This window comes from Elgaria multicarinata, chromosome 1 (genome assembly GCF_023053635.1).
Source record: "Elgaria multicarinata webbii isolate HBS135686 ecotype San Diego chromosome 1, rElgMul1.1.pri, whole genome shotgun sequence".
NCBI classification, from domain to species: domain Eukaryota; kingdom Metazoa; phylum Chordata; class Lepidosauria; order Squamata; family Anguidae; genus Elgaria; species Elgaria multicarinata.
The window spans coordinates 3586249-3601337 of NC_086171.1; the positions used below are offsets into that span (position 1 = coordinate 3586249).

Consider the following 15089-nt stretch of genomic DNA (forward strand, 5'->3'; position numbering starts at 1 on the left):
TTACTCCATGAGTATTTTCCCTCAGGAAGGAGATTAACAGTACGACCCTGTACGTGTCTGCTCGAAAGTTAGCTCAGTGGCGCTTATGCCCTGGTAAGTGTGTGTATAGGGTTGCCAGTTAATGCGCTGCACATCTCTTTAATTGATGTTCACAGTCTGACCCAGGAATCCCTTCCATTATTTTGTATTTATTTATAAGTGTACGAGTTGCGTTTTAGCTTAAAGAGGGTTGCCGAGGTGACTTACCATTAAAACTTAAAACATCTTACCTGTTTAACCATTATTTTAAAACAATTTGAAAACAGAGTGCAGCGTTAATACGTTGAAAATACTGAGAAGCCCACGTAGAACAAAACAGGCTTAACAGCCGGCCCAAAACAGAACAAAGAAGGAGCCAGTCTAACCTCCTTGGGGAGAGAATTCCAGAGGTTGCCTTCTCTTTTTGCTAGGCATTTCCGTGGACAGTCTTCTGCAATGTCCCACGAGCGTCTCCGGTTCCGTGAACACAGAAGACGGCGTGGAAACGTCTCCCCTCCACAGACTGATGAACTGTCTAAAGGAAATCCCCATCCAAAGGCCGAGTTACCTCAACACGCCGAGCGTCTCCTCTTCTTCCTCCAGCTGCAGCGAAACCGAGAGAGACCAGCAGAGCCCTGGCAGTGGGGCATGGTGGGACTGCAGCCAAGGTGGGTCTCAGGAGCTAGGTGGAGACACAACAGGACCCACCAGTCCTGAATGGCAGGTTGGACTCGGAAGTGCTGTTGCGTCTGATCCATTGAAGGGTGCAGCAGGCTACAGGTTGTCACAGGAGGGGAAGTCAGGGTTGGGGGCTGAGGAGGCAGCAATTTGAGGAGCAGGTGAGAGAAGCTGGAGATGCTGCCAATGGGTAACCCCTCAGAAAATTCCCCAATGGGTCTGTCTTGATGTGAGATATGTTCTGCCATGGCAAGAGCTTAGCAATGAACACTGTTGAGGTCTGGGTTACAGGGTTTCACTGTTGATCAGTGCTTTACAAAGGGTTTTGGGCAAGTCAGGTTTCTCTTGAACAGTAACATGGAAACACCACGGAGAGCTCTGAGTAGTAGTGGGGCTGGATGGCAGACAAGCTTGTCTGTAAGTTGCTCCACCAAGCAGCAGACCGTGACAGAGCCTTAAGTAGGAGTTTGGCTTCTTTTAGGCTGGTTGGCCCCACCTCTACAGTGAGAGGCATTTTCTCTTAAAGGGGCCTGGATTGTTTAGGAATCTTAGGCTGCAGTGACACAGGGGTGCCTGTGACATGCTATTGTCTTCATGGCTGGGAACCTCAGAGCCTATCTCATATTCACAGTGAAGGGGCTGATGAAAGAGAAGCAGTTGTGGCTTGGAGGGGAGGAAGAGTGGGAAAATGAAGAGCTTTTGTGTATTTCTGCTCTTCCTAGACACGTGCCAAGGACCTGAGGCAGATGAAGTTGTGGGGCAGAAGGGGGTGGAATCTGGGAGGAGTCCGAGTCCGTCGCTTTGCCTTCCTTCAGAGGAGGGAAGGAGGGTTCCTTCCGCGCAAGAGCCTCAGCTTGTCGAAGTGGGCAACCAAGAGCCACCTGCCTCCCCCCTCCGCGGCCTGGAAAACTGCTTGAAGGACATTGCCGCAAGCCCATTACTCTGCTCCAACGTACCTCTTCCTGCCAATGCCAACACCCAGCGGGACGTGACACCCGGGGAATCCGAGGCAGCGATTTCTGGATTGCATTCGTCGAGTAAGTGAGCCTGAGGTAGCTTTTACAACACTGAGTTTGCTCTGGTGCCTGGCTGGGCCTTGTCTGCCCCTGGCCAGGGCAGTGGGAGGGTGCTGAGAACTTGCCCTTGGAAATGGCAAAACTGAAACTCCCTTTTCTTTGGTCACTTGCCGTGAATTTTGAACTCTGCACGGCAAGGTGACTTGTGGCCTTCCAGGAGTTTTTGCCTACAACTCCCATGATCCTTCACCATTGGTTATGCGGCCTAGGGCTGATTGGAGTTGGGAGAAGAAAACTCTTGCAGGGCCCGGAGTTGGGTCTTCTTGGTCCCAAGAGGAAATGCAGGCAACAGAGGAGGCCCTGGATCATCAGGGCTTTTCTCTGCTGCATTCTGTGCAATTTCAAACTCTAGAAATGACCCATAAACCAATCAGAGAAGGGATCTTTTTTTATTATTTATTTATTTAAGGATTTTTATGCCGCCATTCAGCCAAAAAAGGCTCTCATGGCGGCTTACAAAAGTATTTCTTGACATCTAGTACAGGTTTTGTGGAATCTCGAGTGAATTGACGCTGTGGACAAGCCTTTTGCTATTTGGAGCTGAGCGCCCTGCCCTGCTTTGGTAGCAGAAGGGCGAGGTGAGGGTTCCAGCCTCCGTTACATGTTGTTCCGTGTCCTCCCAGAGAGCAGGACACGGAATAACGGGCTCAAGTTAAAGGACGCCAGATTCCAGCTGGACAGCAGGAAAAACTTCCTGACTGTTAGAGCAGTACGACAATGGAATCAGTTACCTAGGGATGTGGTGGGCTCTCCCACACTAGAGGCCTTGAAGAGGCAGCTGGACAACCCTCTGTCAGGGATGCTTTAGGGTGGATTCCTGCACTGAGCAGGGGGTTGGACTCGATGGCCTTGTAGGCCCTTTCCAACTCTGCTATTCTATGATTCTATGATTCTATACAAACATTCAGGGCTTCTGCCTTTGATGCGGAGAAGCGTCAGCCTAGAGCTGAGACCTGCAAGAATAGCTGATGGGACCTCACCTGCGGGCAGGACTTCAGGCCTGTGCTGAATGAGAATGTCTTCCTTTCGTTGTAACTCCAGCAGACAACATCCCAGTCCGGAATCCACCGAGCCTTTCCAAATATACAGCACCAACCGATACCCCAGGTCGTTCCAACACGCCAGCCCAGGACTCCTTCAGGAGGACATCCGAGTGGAGCCGCCTGGATGCTCAGCTCCCGCAGCCTCACCGTGATGCTGGTGAGCGGTGCTGACCGCAACTGAGCCTCCCTGGCCCATGAGATGTCTAACACTTTTGTTGGGCTCGGGGAGAGACGGGATCAACACGGACTAGCTGGAGCATTAAGAGTATAAGGGAAGCCAGGCCGTGTGGCTCCGCTCTGCGCCCCAGTTGCGTCCCTCATTCCAGGGCACAGCGAAGGGATGAGGGGGCAGAGTTAAGTCCTGGCACCGTGCTGCGGGGATCACCCCTTCTCTCCGTTTGCCTCCTGCAGCTCAAAGGAAAGCGGCCGCAAGCAGCTCCCACCGCCAAGGCACGGAAAGCAACCCGCCTGCCCCTCATCCCCACCCTCCCAAGTCACTCCCAAGCGATGCTCCGGGCACCTCGGAACACAGGGAGTGGGGCGCACGGACGAGCGCAGACGCCATGGAAGGAGGTGAGAAGCGCCGCCGTAGCGGAAGTGACGTGGGAAGGGGAGCTTGGAGGGATTGGGGTGTGTGTGTAGAAGGCCCTGTCCCCGTCTTTTCAGGGAGGAGGAGACTGCCCTGGACTTCGTCCTTAGCTATATGTGGTGGCGTGCTGGAGTCAGGGGCTCGCAGGGTCGAAGCCCCGGGACGTGTTCATGAGCAGGGCCAACGACATCACCTGCCACCTCCTTCGGGCTTCTCTGTCCCTTTTGAACTTTGCTGCCATCCTCACAGTACCTGCGGGAAAGTGGGTTTGCCCCTTCTTCTTCTTCTTCTTCTTCTTCTTCTTCTTCTTCTTCTTCTTCTTCTTCTTCTTCTTCTTCTTCTTCTTCTTCTTCTTCTTCTTCTTCTTCTTCTTCTTCTTCTTCTTCTTCTTCTTCTTCTTCTTCTTCTTCTTCTTCTTCTTCTTCTTCTTCTTCTTCTTCTTCTTCTTCTTCTTCTTCTTCTTCTTCCTCTTCCTCTTCTTATTCTTATTCTTATTCTTATTATTACATTTATATCCCGACCTTTTTTCCTGCAAGGAACCCAAGGCGGCGTACATAATCCTCCTTCTCTCCACTTTATCCTCACAACAACAACCCTGTGAGGTGGGTTGGGCTGAGAGTCCGTGACTGGCCCAAAGACACCCAGTGGGTTTCCATGGCCGAGTGAGGACTAGAACCGGGATCTCCCAATTCCCAGTCCAACACTTTAGCCACTGCACCACTTTAGCCACTGCATCACAACAATACTTGATGGTTGTGGTGCAAAGTATTTTGGGGTGCCGTGGTCCTGAATGGGCCGTTAAGGCCCAGTGGCTTTATAGAAGTCCAGCGCTTGGTGAAGATGAAAACTGCTTAAACTGATGTGCTGATATGGATCAACACAGCAGCCTGCATTTTTGGACTCCTTGGGGTGGGGGTGGCTATGGGGACTGTCATAATGGCTATGTATCGGCCAGTGTGGTGTAGTGGCTAAAGTGTTGAGCTGGGAGTCGGGAGATCCGGGTTCTAGTCCCCACTTGGCCATGGAAACCCACTGGGTGACTTTGGGCCAGTCACAGACTCTCAGCCCAGCCTACCTCACAGGGTGGTTGTTGTGAGGATGAAATGGAGTGGATGTATTCAGTGGGCCTTGTAAAGGAAGCACGCCCCAGCAAAGCTGGCTTTTTCACTGGATTTTGCACAGATCCCAAGAACACACGCACACAGCTCCCAGTTTGGAGGGTTAAGCCCAAATTTATTCAGGATAAGGGTAGGAAATACAAGATTAGCATTCAACTGATAAAACATGCGGATACAATAAGAACCCAGTCTAAGCAAACTAAATAACTAAGTTGCAAACTATACTTCACCCAGCCATGTGGTCATCCAGCTCAGAACAAAAACCCCTTTTTCAAAAGCATATCCTTTATAGAAACTTTCCCCTGCTCCTTCCCCCCTCCCTTGCGAGGATCGTTCACACCTTCCCAGAGATGCTAATTTTCGCTCAAGGCCGATCGGCCTTGCCCCAAGCGGTTCCAGGATGTGCCAGAACGCCCACATACAGCTGGCGCTTATCTGTTCCACTCCTAAAAATCATAACAATAAAACATTTTAACATTTTAAAACAGCCATTCTTTGTATGATTTAACCCCATCCTTACAGGCCTCATAATGAGGCTCTTGAAATGAAAGAAGTGGGAGAGATTCACTCACTTCTCTTACAATCCAGGAGCGTCTTTGATCCTTGCAAACTCCACGGATTAAGAAACGTTGCAGTTTCTCCTTTCTCCGGTGCCTCCCTTCAGCTGGCGTTCTTACTCCGGGGTGTTCGTAAGAAGGCTTGGCGGGGGAGCCCCCGCTTTGCGCACAAACGATCCTGGCCTCACTCCCAGGCTGGCAGCATCTCTTAGCTAAAAAAGGGATCAAGGAGCAGGATTGCTACCGTGATCACCGTTGGCTGGGGCTGATGGGAGTTGCAGTCCAGTGACATCTGAAGGGCTAGAAGTCACCCACCTCTGTTTTAAATTGGCTGCCATGGCAGGTTCCGTATCTTTCGATAATAAATCCAGTTGTTTGGTTAAAGCACAACTGGGGGGTGTTTTGAGCCCAGGGGGATTCTGACTTGGCTCAGCAGTACTACAAACAAGAAGGATTTTGGAATTGTTGTAGGTCACAAGCTGAATAGGAGCCAACAGCGCGATGTGGCTGCAAGAAAGGCCAATGCTATTTTGGGCTGCATTAATAGAAGTATAGCTTCCAAATCACGTGAGGTACTGGTTCCTCTCTATTCGGCCCCAGTTAGGCCTCATCTGGAGTATTGCGTCCAGTTCTGGGCTCCACAATTCAAGAAGGACGCAGACAAGCAGGAGTGTGTCCAGAGGAGGGCAACCAGGATGAACAAAGCCCTATGAAGAGAGACTGAAAAAAACGGGCATGTTTAGCCTGGAGAAGAGAAGATGGAGGGGAGACATGATAGCACTCTTCAAATACTTAAAAGGTTGTCACACAGAGGAGGGCCAGGATCTCTTCTCAATCCTCCCAGAGTGCAGGACACGGAATAACGGGCTCAAGTTAAAGGAAGCCAGATTCCAGCTGGACATCAGGAAAAACTTCCTGACTGTTAGAGCAGTACGACAATGGAACCGGTTACCTAGGGAGGTGGTGGGCTCTTCCACACTAGAGGCCTTCAAGAGGCAGCTGGGCAACCCTCTGTCAGGGATGCTTTAGGGCGGATTCCTGCATTGAGCAGGGGGTTGGACTCGATGGCCTTGTAGGCCCCTTCCAACCCTTCTATTCTGTGATTCTATGATTCTATGACTGACCCGCCATATCTCACGCCACATCCCGGAGTGTTTTGGGACCCTGACCCAAACTACCACAGAGTCCCGCTGCTCCGTGAATTCAGTAAATGGTGGCAGCTCGCAGAGCTGTGGGGTTCTTCCATTGCTGTTCTTTTGCGCATTTAATTCCAGCAATGAAGGTGCATCAGTTAGATCACCCTCCCCAGGCGGGTGCCCTCCAGGTGTTTTGGACCAGCATTCCTGACGATTGGGCCTGAAGGTCGTTGGGGTCCAAAACATCTGAAGGCACCAGGTTGGGGGAGTTGGACTTAGATAGTTGCTCATTTAAGGTGGCTCCTATAACCTTTCCCCAGCCTAGTATCATCAGAACCCAGGAAGCTGCCTTATTCTGAGTTAGATCCTTGGTCCATATAGCCCAGTATAGTTGACACTGGCTGGCAGCAGATGGATGGAATCGTTGGTCCAACTAGCCCAGTATCGTCGACACTGACTGGCAGGAGATTTTCAAGCCCTACCTGGGACCTTCTGCATGTAAAGCAGGGGAATCTACCACTGAGCTATGGTCCCTCCTATCAAGTCCCATCAGCCCCAGTCAGCATGGCCAATGGTCAGGAATGCTGGGAGTTGTAGTCCAACACATCTGGAAAGCACCAGATTGGAGAAGGGTGGTTGACATGCCAACCCAATAGGGTTCTAGTTGAGGGTTCAGGGCCTTCCCTGAAGGATTTGGGATGAGAAAGAGGATTTAGTGGGCACACCCAAAAGTTATGTAGAAAAGATAACTTCTGAGGAGGAATTGGGAAGGAGGGAGGGAGGTGGCGTCTGTTGAAATAATTTGCTGTGCATGATCCGTTGGCCTTGAGCTCCAAAGGCAGCTCTTGCTCCCTGGATTCCCTGGACAACCCAGTCATGGGTCGCTGCCTTCCTTTGCTCAGAGGGGCTGACCGAGAGTAGCCCCCTCCAGGGCCTGCTCAGGTGCCTCAAGGAGATCACGGCCAGGAGCCCCAGTCCATGCAGCTCGTCGGCCAGCAATGCGCAAGGGGAGCCGAGGCGCAAACACGGGGAGGAGGAGGAGGAGGAGCCTGATGCTGGAAGGGCGTCCCAGGAAGGTGAGCTTCTGTGGTTGGACCTCGGATGAGGCTGGGAGAAGAAGGGTTGATCTCGGATGAGCCTCTGGGGTTGGACCTCGGATGAACCTCTGGGGTTGGACTTCGGATGAGCCTCTGGGGTTGGACTTCGGATGAGCCTCTGGGGTTGGACCTCGGATGAACCTCCGGGGTTGACCTCGGATGAGCCTCTGGGGTTGGACCTCGGATGAACCTCCGGGGTTGACCTCGGATGAGCCTCTGGGGTTGGACCTCGGATGAACCTCCAGGGTTGACCTCGGATGAGCCTCCGGGGTTGACCTCGGATGAACCTCCGGGGTTGACCTCGGATGAGCCTCTGGGGTTGGACCTCGGATGAACCTCCGGGGTTGACCTCGGATGAACCTCCGGGGTTGACCTCGGATGAGCCTCTGGGGTTGGACCTCGGATGAACCTCTGGGGTTGGACTTCGGATGAGCCTCTGGGGTTGGACTTCGGATGAGCCTCCGGGGTTGGACCTCGGATGAACCTCCGGGGTTGACCTCGGATGAGCCTCTGGGGTTGGACCTCGGATGAACCTCCGGGGTTGACCTCGGATGAGCCTCTGGGGTTGGACCTCGGATGAACCTCTGGGGTTGGACTTCGGATGAGCCTCTGGGGTTGGACTTCGGATGAGCCTCTGGGGTTGGACCTCGGATGAACCTCCGGGGTTGACCTCGGATGAGCCTCTGGGGTTGGACCTCGGATGAACCTCCGGGGTTGACCTCGGATGAGCCTCCGGGGTTGACCTCGGATGAACCTCCGGGGTTGACCTCGGATGAGCCTCTGGGGTTGGACCTCGGATGAACCTCCGGGGTTGACCTCGGATGAACCTCCGGGGTTGACCTCGGATGAGCCTCCGGGGTTGGACCTCGGATGAGCCTCTGGGGTTGGACCTCGGATGAACCTCCGGGGTTGACCTCGGATGAGCCTCTGGGGTTGGACCTCGGATGAACCTCTGGGGTTGGACTTCGGATGAGCCTCTGGGGTTGGACTTCGGATGAGCCTCTGGGGTTGGACCTCGGATGAACCTCCGGGGTTGACCTCGGATGAGCCTCTGGGGTTGGACCTCGGATGAACCTCCGGGGTTGACCTCGGATGAGCCTCCGGGGTTGACCTCGGATGAACCTCCGGGGTTGACCTCGGATGAGCCTCTGGGGTTGGACCTCGGATGAACCTCCGGGGTTGACCTCGGATGAACCTCCGGGGTTGACCTCGGATGAGCCTCCGGGGTTGGACCTCGGATGAGTCTCTGGGGTTGGACCTTGGATGAGGCTGGGAGAAGAAGGATTGACCTCAGATGACCCTCTGGGGTTGGACCTTGGATGAGGCTGGGAGAAGGATTGACCTCGGATGAGCCTCTGGGGTTGGACCTCAGATGAACCTCCGGGGTTGACCTCGGATGAGCCTCAGGGGGTTGGACCTCAGAAGAGCCTCTGGGGTTGGACCTCAGATGAGCCTCTGGGGTTGGACCTCGGATGAAGCTGGGAGAAGAAGGGTGAGTCTCACGCCTGAGCCAAACCTCTGTGGTTCTGCCTTTCTCTCTGTGGTCCAAACAGGTCCGGGGAGCAGTCTGAAGGAAAGGCCCATGAACACCGTCTCCCCTGGTAGCCCACGGAGGGAGGCTGTGAAGAGGAGCCCACCCGCTGAGGTTGGCGGGGATGCCGGAGGTGAGCTGATGTGGTATCTTAAGTATCCAGCATTTGTCCCATGAAGAGTAGACCCACTGAAATGAATGGGTCTGACTTACGTTGTGACTGACTTGCATCTCATTCATTTCAATGGGTCTGTTCCACCTAGGACTAACGTGGGATACTGCGCTGTCAAAGCAAGGGGAGCATCTGCCCATTGGACTGATCTTTGTGGCCAAGCCGGCACCGAAAAGAGTGCCACGCCGGGGCCAGGTGTACCTCCCGTGGGAGGCCATCCCGGAGTTGGGGAGCCACCCCAGAGAAGGCCCCCTCTTTCATAAAGGTGAAATGTGCTCCTGTGATGGAAGAGGTACGGAGAAGGGCCTCTTCTGACGACCTTAAGGCACGGCCAGGTAGATAGCAGAGGAAGCCCCTAAGGCCACTCTTTCCTTCCCCCTGGGAGCTGTGGTTTTGCGATGTCTCCGCTGCCTCTTGTAGACATACATTTCCCAGTGACCATTTAGGGAAGAAGCCATGGCTGTTATCCGGTGTACGTTGTAACTTGCCCTTAGAGAGTTCTCTTCTGTTCCTTTTGAGCAGAGATGTTGAACCTCAGGCTCAGGGGCCGCCTCCGCCTCTCTGCAATTTCCCAGATGGCCTTCTTTTGCCCTATTTCTAAAAGTTTGAAATGCCTCTCCCAAGACTGAGTTACGGGCAGGAAGAGCTTTAAAATAGGTTTGTATTTTTGGCCCTGCCCCTTTGGCCACACCCACCACTAGAATGCGTAGGGTGACCCTATGGAAAGGAGGACTGGGCTCCTGTATCTTTAACAGTTGCACAGAAAAGGGAATTTCATCAGGTGTCATTTGAATGCATGCAGCATATCTCCAGTATTCGAGGCAGTAAGCCTGGGTGCACCAGTTGCTGGGGAACATGGGTGGGAGGGTGCTGTTGCACCATGTCCTGCCTTGTTGGTCCCCAACTGATGGCTGCCTGGCCACTGTGTGAACAGAGTGCTGGACTAGATGGACACACTTTGGTCTGATCCAGCATCAGGGCTCTTATTATTATCGCAGCTGCTGTTTGGCTTTGATCAAAACATTTTTTGAAGACTCCGATTCACTCCAGTTAACACAGGTTTATTTATTTATTTATTTATTACATTTTTATACCGCCCAATAGCTGAAGCTCTCTGGGCGGTTCACAAAAATTAAAACCATAATAAAACAACCAACATGTTAAAAGCACAAATACAAAATACAGTTTAAAAAGCAAAACCAGGATAAAACCACACAGCAAAATAGATATAAGGTAGAACAGTAAAATTTAAATTTAAGTTAAAATTAAGTGTTAAAATACTGAGAGAATAAAAAGGTCTTTAGCTGGCGATGAAAGGAGTACAGAGTAGGTGCCAGGCGGACCTCTCTGGGGAGCTCATTCCACAGCCGGGGTGCCACAGCGGAGAAGGCCCTGCTCCTAGTAGCCACCTGCCTCACTTTCTTTGGCAGGGGCTCACGGAGAAGGACCCCTGTGGATGATCTTAATGTCCAGGGAGGTACATATGGGAGGAGGCGTTCCTTCAAATAACTTGGCCCCAAACCGTTTAGGGCTTTAAATGTCAATACCAGCACTTTGAATCGGGCCCGGACCTGGACTGGCAGCCAATGAAGCTGGAAAAGGACTGGCGTAATGTGGTCTCGCCAGCCAGTCCCTGTTAGTAAACGGGCTGCCCTGTTTTGTACCAGCTGAAGCTTCCGGACCGTTTTCAAAGGCAGCCCCACGTAACCACAGGTTGTGGCTCTGTTGTTCCAATCAGGAGCTGCCTCCAGAAACCCGCCTGTCTGCGGTGTGGGGATCGGAGCCGCGTGCGCCTTGAGCAGGAGGTCGCCCGCGCTCAAGTTTGGCGCTCCCAGACGGAGTGATTCCACCTCGCCCAAGAGTGGGATGAAAAGAGCCTTCGCGGCAGGTGAGGCAGAAGGGCTGAACTGGAAGCCGGAAGGTTGAGGGGCGGCAGCCCAGGTTTCCGGCCCACTGGCTTGGGCGTTCCTGAATGTCGTAACGCTGCTTGCTGAGACTCCGTTGGGTCCAGCTCAAGGATATTGTGTACAAATCCTTTTCTTGGGGAAGAAGCAAAATGGGGCTGCTTTCTGTCCAGCATCTGTACTGCCCAAGTGCAAAAACTGGTGCTGGGTGCAGAGGGGGCTGAGCAGGATTTGTGCAGGCCCGTGACGAGCGGGCTAATCCATACACAGGACTAGCAAAATCAGGGACATGCATGCAAGCATCCAGCTAGAATAGCATAAGCCTGGGGAGGGGCGTTCTTGGGATAAACCCCCTCCCCTCCATAAAAGTGCAGGAGCCTTGTGGTGTAAGAGGTTTCCGGCTGGACTAGAATCATAGAATCATAGAATAGCAGAGTTGGAAGGGGCCTCCAAGGCCATCGAGTCCAACCCCCTGCTCAGTGCAGGAATCCACCCTAAAGCATACTAGCTTCATGCGTGCGTGGGTTTGCCACAGAACTGGGGTGATGCCAAAATTTATTTATTTATTTATTACATTTTTATACCGCCCAATAGCCAAAGCTCTCTGGGCGGGTCACAAAAAAAAGATGGGTAACTTCTTTTATTGCGGTGAAATTTTATTCTCCCTACTCCTTTGGGACTGGGAAGGCTAGGTGTAATTCTAGACATCACAGAGGGGTTCATCAGACGAGTGTTTTATCGCACGCTTGCTGCTGCCCACTTACGGATGTTCAAGCGTCCTTTAGACGCCGCTGTCTGCCTCCCGTATTGCCTCCTGCTTCTTCTTGCCTTCTTCCTGTGACAAAATAGACCCCCCAAAATCCGACCATTTTTTGGTAACAGAATGTGTTGCCATTTCCTGTTGTGTGCAGGAAAAGCATCACGACAACAATGCCCCCTGAATGGGCCACGTGGTCTTTGTTTACTTCCTCTTTCTTCTCCTGGAGGAAAGAGGAAGTATTGTGGGACAGGAGCAGGGGTGGAGAAGCAACGGTAGGGAACCACGATTTCCTTCCCCCCATCTGATGGAGCTCTCAATCAATCTCTTCTAGGAAAAAATGTAGGTTGCTGTGTGGGTCTATTAAAAAGGAAGAAGAATTAGAAAAAAAATTATTAGGACCAACTAAAATGTGTAAACCTATTGAGCGAGTTTTCTGGGACTTTTAGGCTGGATAGGAAGTTTAACTCTCAGGCTGAGGAAAAGGGAGATCTTTTTCAGAACTGGGTTACTTTGAAGCAGCCCAGATTGCGGTAGAGAGGAAGAAGGACCTAGCAGCTATTTCTTATGTTCCTTATCCTCTGCTTACAGCGAGGGCCGATGACGGCCCAGCCCCAGGGTTCAAATCCCGAGGTGAGGTGGAGTCAGGAAACTTCCCCAAGAAAAGGTGCCACAGCCTGGACCCGCCTTCACCTCTCTTGACTTGGGGGAATGGGAAGCCGCCGGAGTGCAGGGCTGCGCTTGGCGACCTGGGGCCTCTCCTGTCCACGAAGCTGGAACGCCTTTCCACGGACATGACCGCCATCTGCAGGGACGTCTCCCGGCTGCAGAGTCACATGGACCGGCTGGAGCAGGACGCCCGGAGCTGGGTTCTCGAGCTGGCTGCCCTCCGCATGGAAAACCGGAGCCTGAGCGAATACGTGAGGCGGGTGGAAGGCCGCTGCCGCACGCTAGAGAACCGCTCCCGCCGCAACAACTTGCGCCTGCTGGGCTTGCCGGAAGGAGTCGAGGGCAGCGACGCCGTCTCCTTCTTGCGGCGAGCTCTTCCGGCAATGCTGGGCTCGGCCCCAGACGCCCCGGCCCTGGAGATCGAGAGCGCACGCAGGGTACACGGGGGCGCGTCCTGGGATTCCAACGGCAGGCCCCGCCCGCTGGTGTTCCGGCTGCTACGTTTTGCCGACAAGGCGGCCATTTTGCAGGCGGCACGCACGCGGCCCCTCAGCTACGCCAGCGTGCAGGTCACCATTTTGCCGGACTTCTGCTCCTCACTCTCTCAACGTAGGCGGGTCCCGTTCGGGACGTTCCGGAGGACCAGGTGGGTAGCAGACCTGTGCTTTGGCCCGCGGCACTCCTCCGGTTGCTACGGCTGGGCTGAAGGACCGCGGGAGCCTCTCGCCCACTCTGGGCCCCTCGCGGGCCAGAAGGAAGGCAGAGCTTCTAAAGGACCGGGGACAGGAAGCTGGGACACAGACCCATTACCAGGCCCGGGGCATCACGGTGCGTGCCGTTCTGCAGGGAGCTGTGAGCAACACAAGCCGTGATGCTGCAGGACGGCTGATCCGAGAGGGAAAAGGCGATTCGTTTCTTGCAGCCGCATCGGTTTTGACTGAGCTGGCCTGGGCCTTTCAGTGGATTCAGGAGCGACACACAAACACACGCGACAGAAGAGGCCCGTGAGGCTGGTGGACGCTGGCACCTGGGCTTGATGTCTGTTGACACAAGTAATTGCACCCAATCCCCCTTCACACACCAGGAACTGGGGTTGTAGGTGCAGCCGGTCTCTCCCTTGGGTGGGTCTGTTCCAGAGAGGAGTGGGTGGGTGATGGCTCATCGTTCGAAACACCCTCCCTAATTCTGGGACCTTCTCTGAGGAATCCTGCAGGTTCCCTTCTTGTCCCTGCCTGGTCTTCATATATCCGCACCACCACCCCGACAAAATCCTTGGGACACGGAGCTTTCTGTGCTCAAGTCAGGATTGGGGGGGGGGGGGGTCAGCAGTGTTTTCACCCCCTCCACTGAGCGAGAAGATGGAAGCGGCCCTCTTCTTACTGTGTAGACTTCTCGAGGAAGGTTCTCAGCGCTTGTAATGTTGACGGGTGTGTGTAACCGTAATGGATGCTACCCTGGGATGAGCAAGACACGGCAGCTGGTGTCCCGGCAACAGCTTTCCCCAACGGGCACGCTTCCAGATGTGTTGACTACGACTCCCATCATTCCAACCCATCTGGAACTGGCTCTCAGCGCCGCAGTAACACTCCAGGCATAGTTCAAGAAGCTGCTGTGACCTACAACTGCTCTCCCGCTTGAATCCATGTCGTGCGCGCCCCGTTGCGATCTCTAGGGCTGAGAAACCCGCCCTTAACCCTACCATACAGCCAAGCTAGGATGCCCCGAGACGCATCTTTGGTTGCCGCTCTCCGGCTGTGGGGGTCGAGTTCTCTTCCCCCTGGGGCTCAGCAGTCCCCTTTTTGTGTGTGGTTCCCCCCCCCCCCCCGGAGGCACAATGTGAGGCCTTTTGGGGTTGGACCGGCATCGGCTGGCTGGGAATATATCAGGGTGAAAGTATGTTTTCAAAATGTGTTGTTTTATATTTTTCATGTATTGTTTTTTAATGATATTTTATATTGGTATTTTGTTTTCTATGTATGGTTGTTAACACGTCCAGAGCCTTTGTGTAGAGGGTTGGCAATATTTACGAACAATAAAGGAGCCTGGGGTGAGAATGTCGGGGTTATTCCCGAGGGCCGTAGGTCCTTCTGCCTGCTTCTTCGTTGGTGCTTTGGGCACAGGAGGGCGTCCCCAGGCCTCTCCACCAAGAAGGATCGTATTCACGGGAGACCTGTGAGGAATCCCTCAGACTTCTCCTGGGCTTTCTAGAGAAGAAGTTGTGGTGAGCAACGCCCCCCATCCAGCGCACTCCGTAATTCATTAATCCAGCTCTTCCAAACCAATTTCAGCAGCCTTCCCCAACCCTGGCACCGCCCAGATGTGTTGGAGTACCTCATCCATCATCCCCATCCAGCACGGCCAATAATGTGAGGTTGTAGTCCCAACACATCTGGAGGGCACTAGCTTGGGGAAGACTGCATGAAGGACTTTGGCACCGAGGCGTCTAGTCCTCAAGTGTCTCAAGGATGTCACCCGGATGCCTCTGAACCTGCCATGTGCTTTTAGGGTGGATGCTCTGATCCGTTTTGGACCTTCCTGTTTAGGGGTAAAGCAGCTCACCTCTTGAGGCGTGATGTTGGAAGGGACACCATAATCCACTCTGCGTCTTTACTAAAGAGCATAGTTCTAGGACGCGTACACACACATACACTCACTATCTACACCTCCACACTATTTATTTATTTTATTTACATACCGCTCCCTATTCAAAATTTCGGAACAAAACAAAATAAAAACACCTTAAA

At 53.3% G+C, this 15089-nt stretch overlaps 1 protein-coding gene across 1 annotated transcript in view; it reads left to right on the plus strand.

Annotated features, from left to right (window-relative positions):
• Positions 1 to 13217, plus strand: part of LOC134413400 (protein KRBA1-like) — a 47600-nt gene extending 34383 nt beyond the window's left edge. Inside the window, exons 21-27 of the mRNA XM_063147583.1 lie at positions 450 to 686; positions 1419 to 1733; positions 7118 to 7291; positions 8866 to 8976; positions 9107 to 9307; positions 10754 to 10903; positions 12268 to 13217. Coding sequence (XP_063003653.1) covers positions 450 to 686; positions 1419 to 1733; positions 7118 to 7291; positions 8866 to 8976; positions 9107 to 9307; positions 10754 to 10903; positions 12268 to 13217 — 2138 coding nt within the window. The remainder of the gene's footprint in view (positions 1 to 449; positions 687 to 1418; positions 1734 to 7117; positions 7292 to 8865; positions 8977 to 9106; positions 9308 to 10753; positions 10904 to 12267) is intronic.
• The last annotated feature ends 1872 nt before the right edge of the window (positions 13218 to 15089 follow it).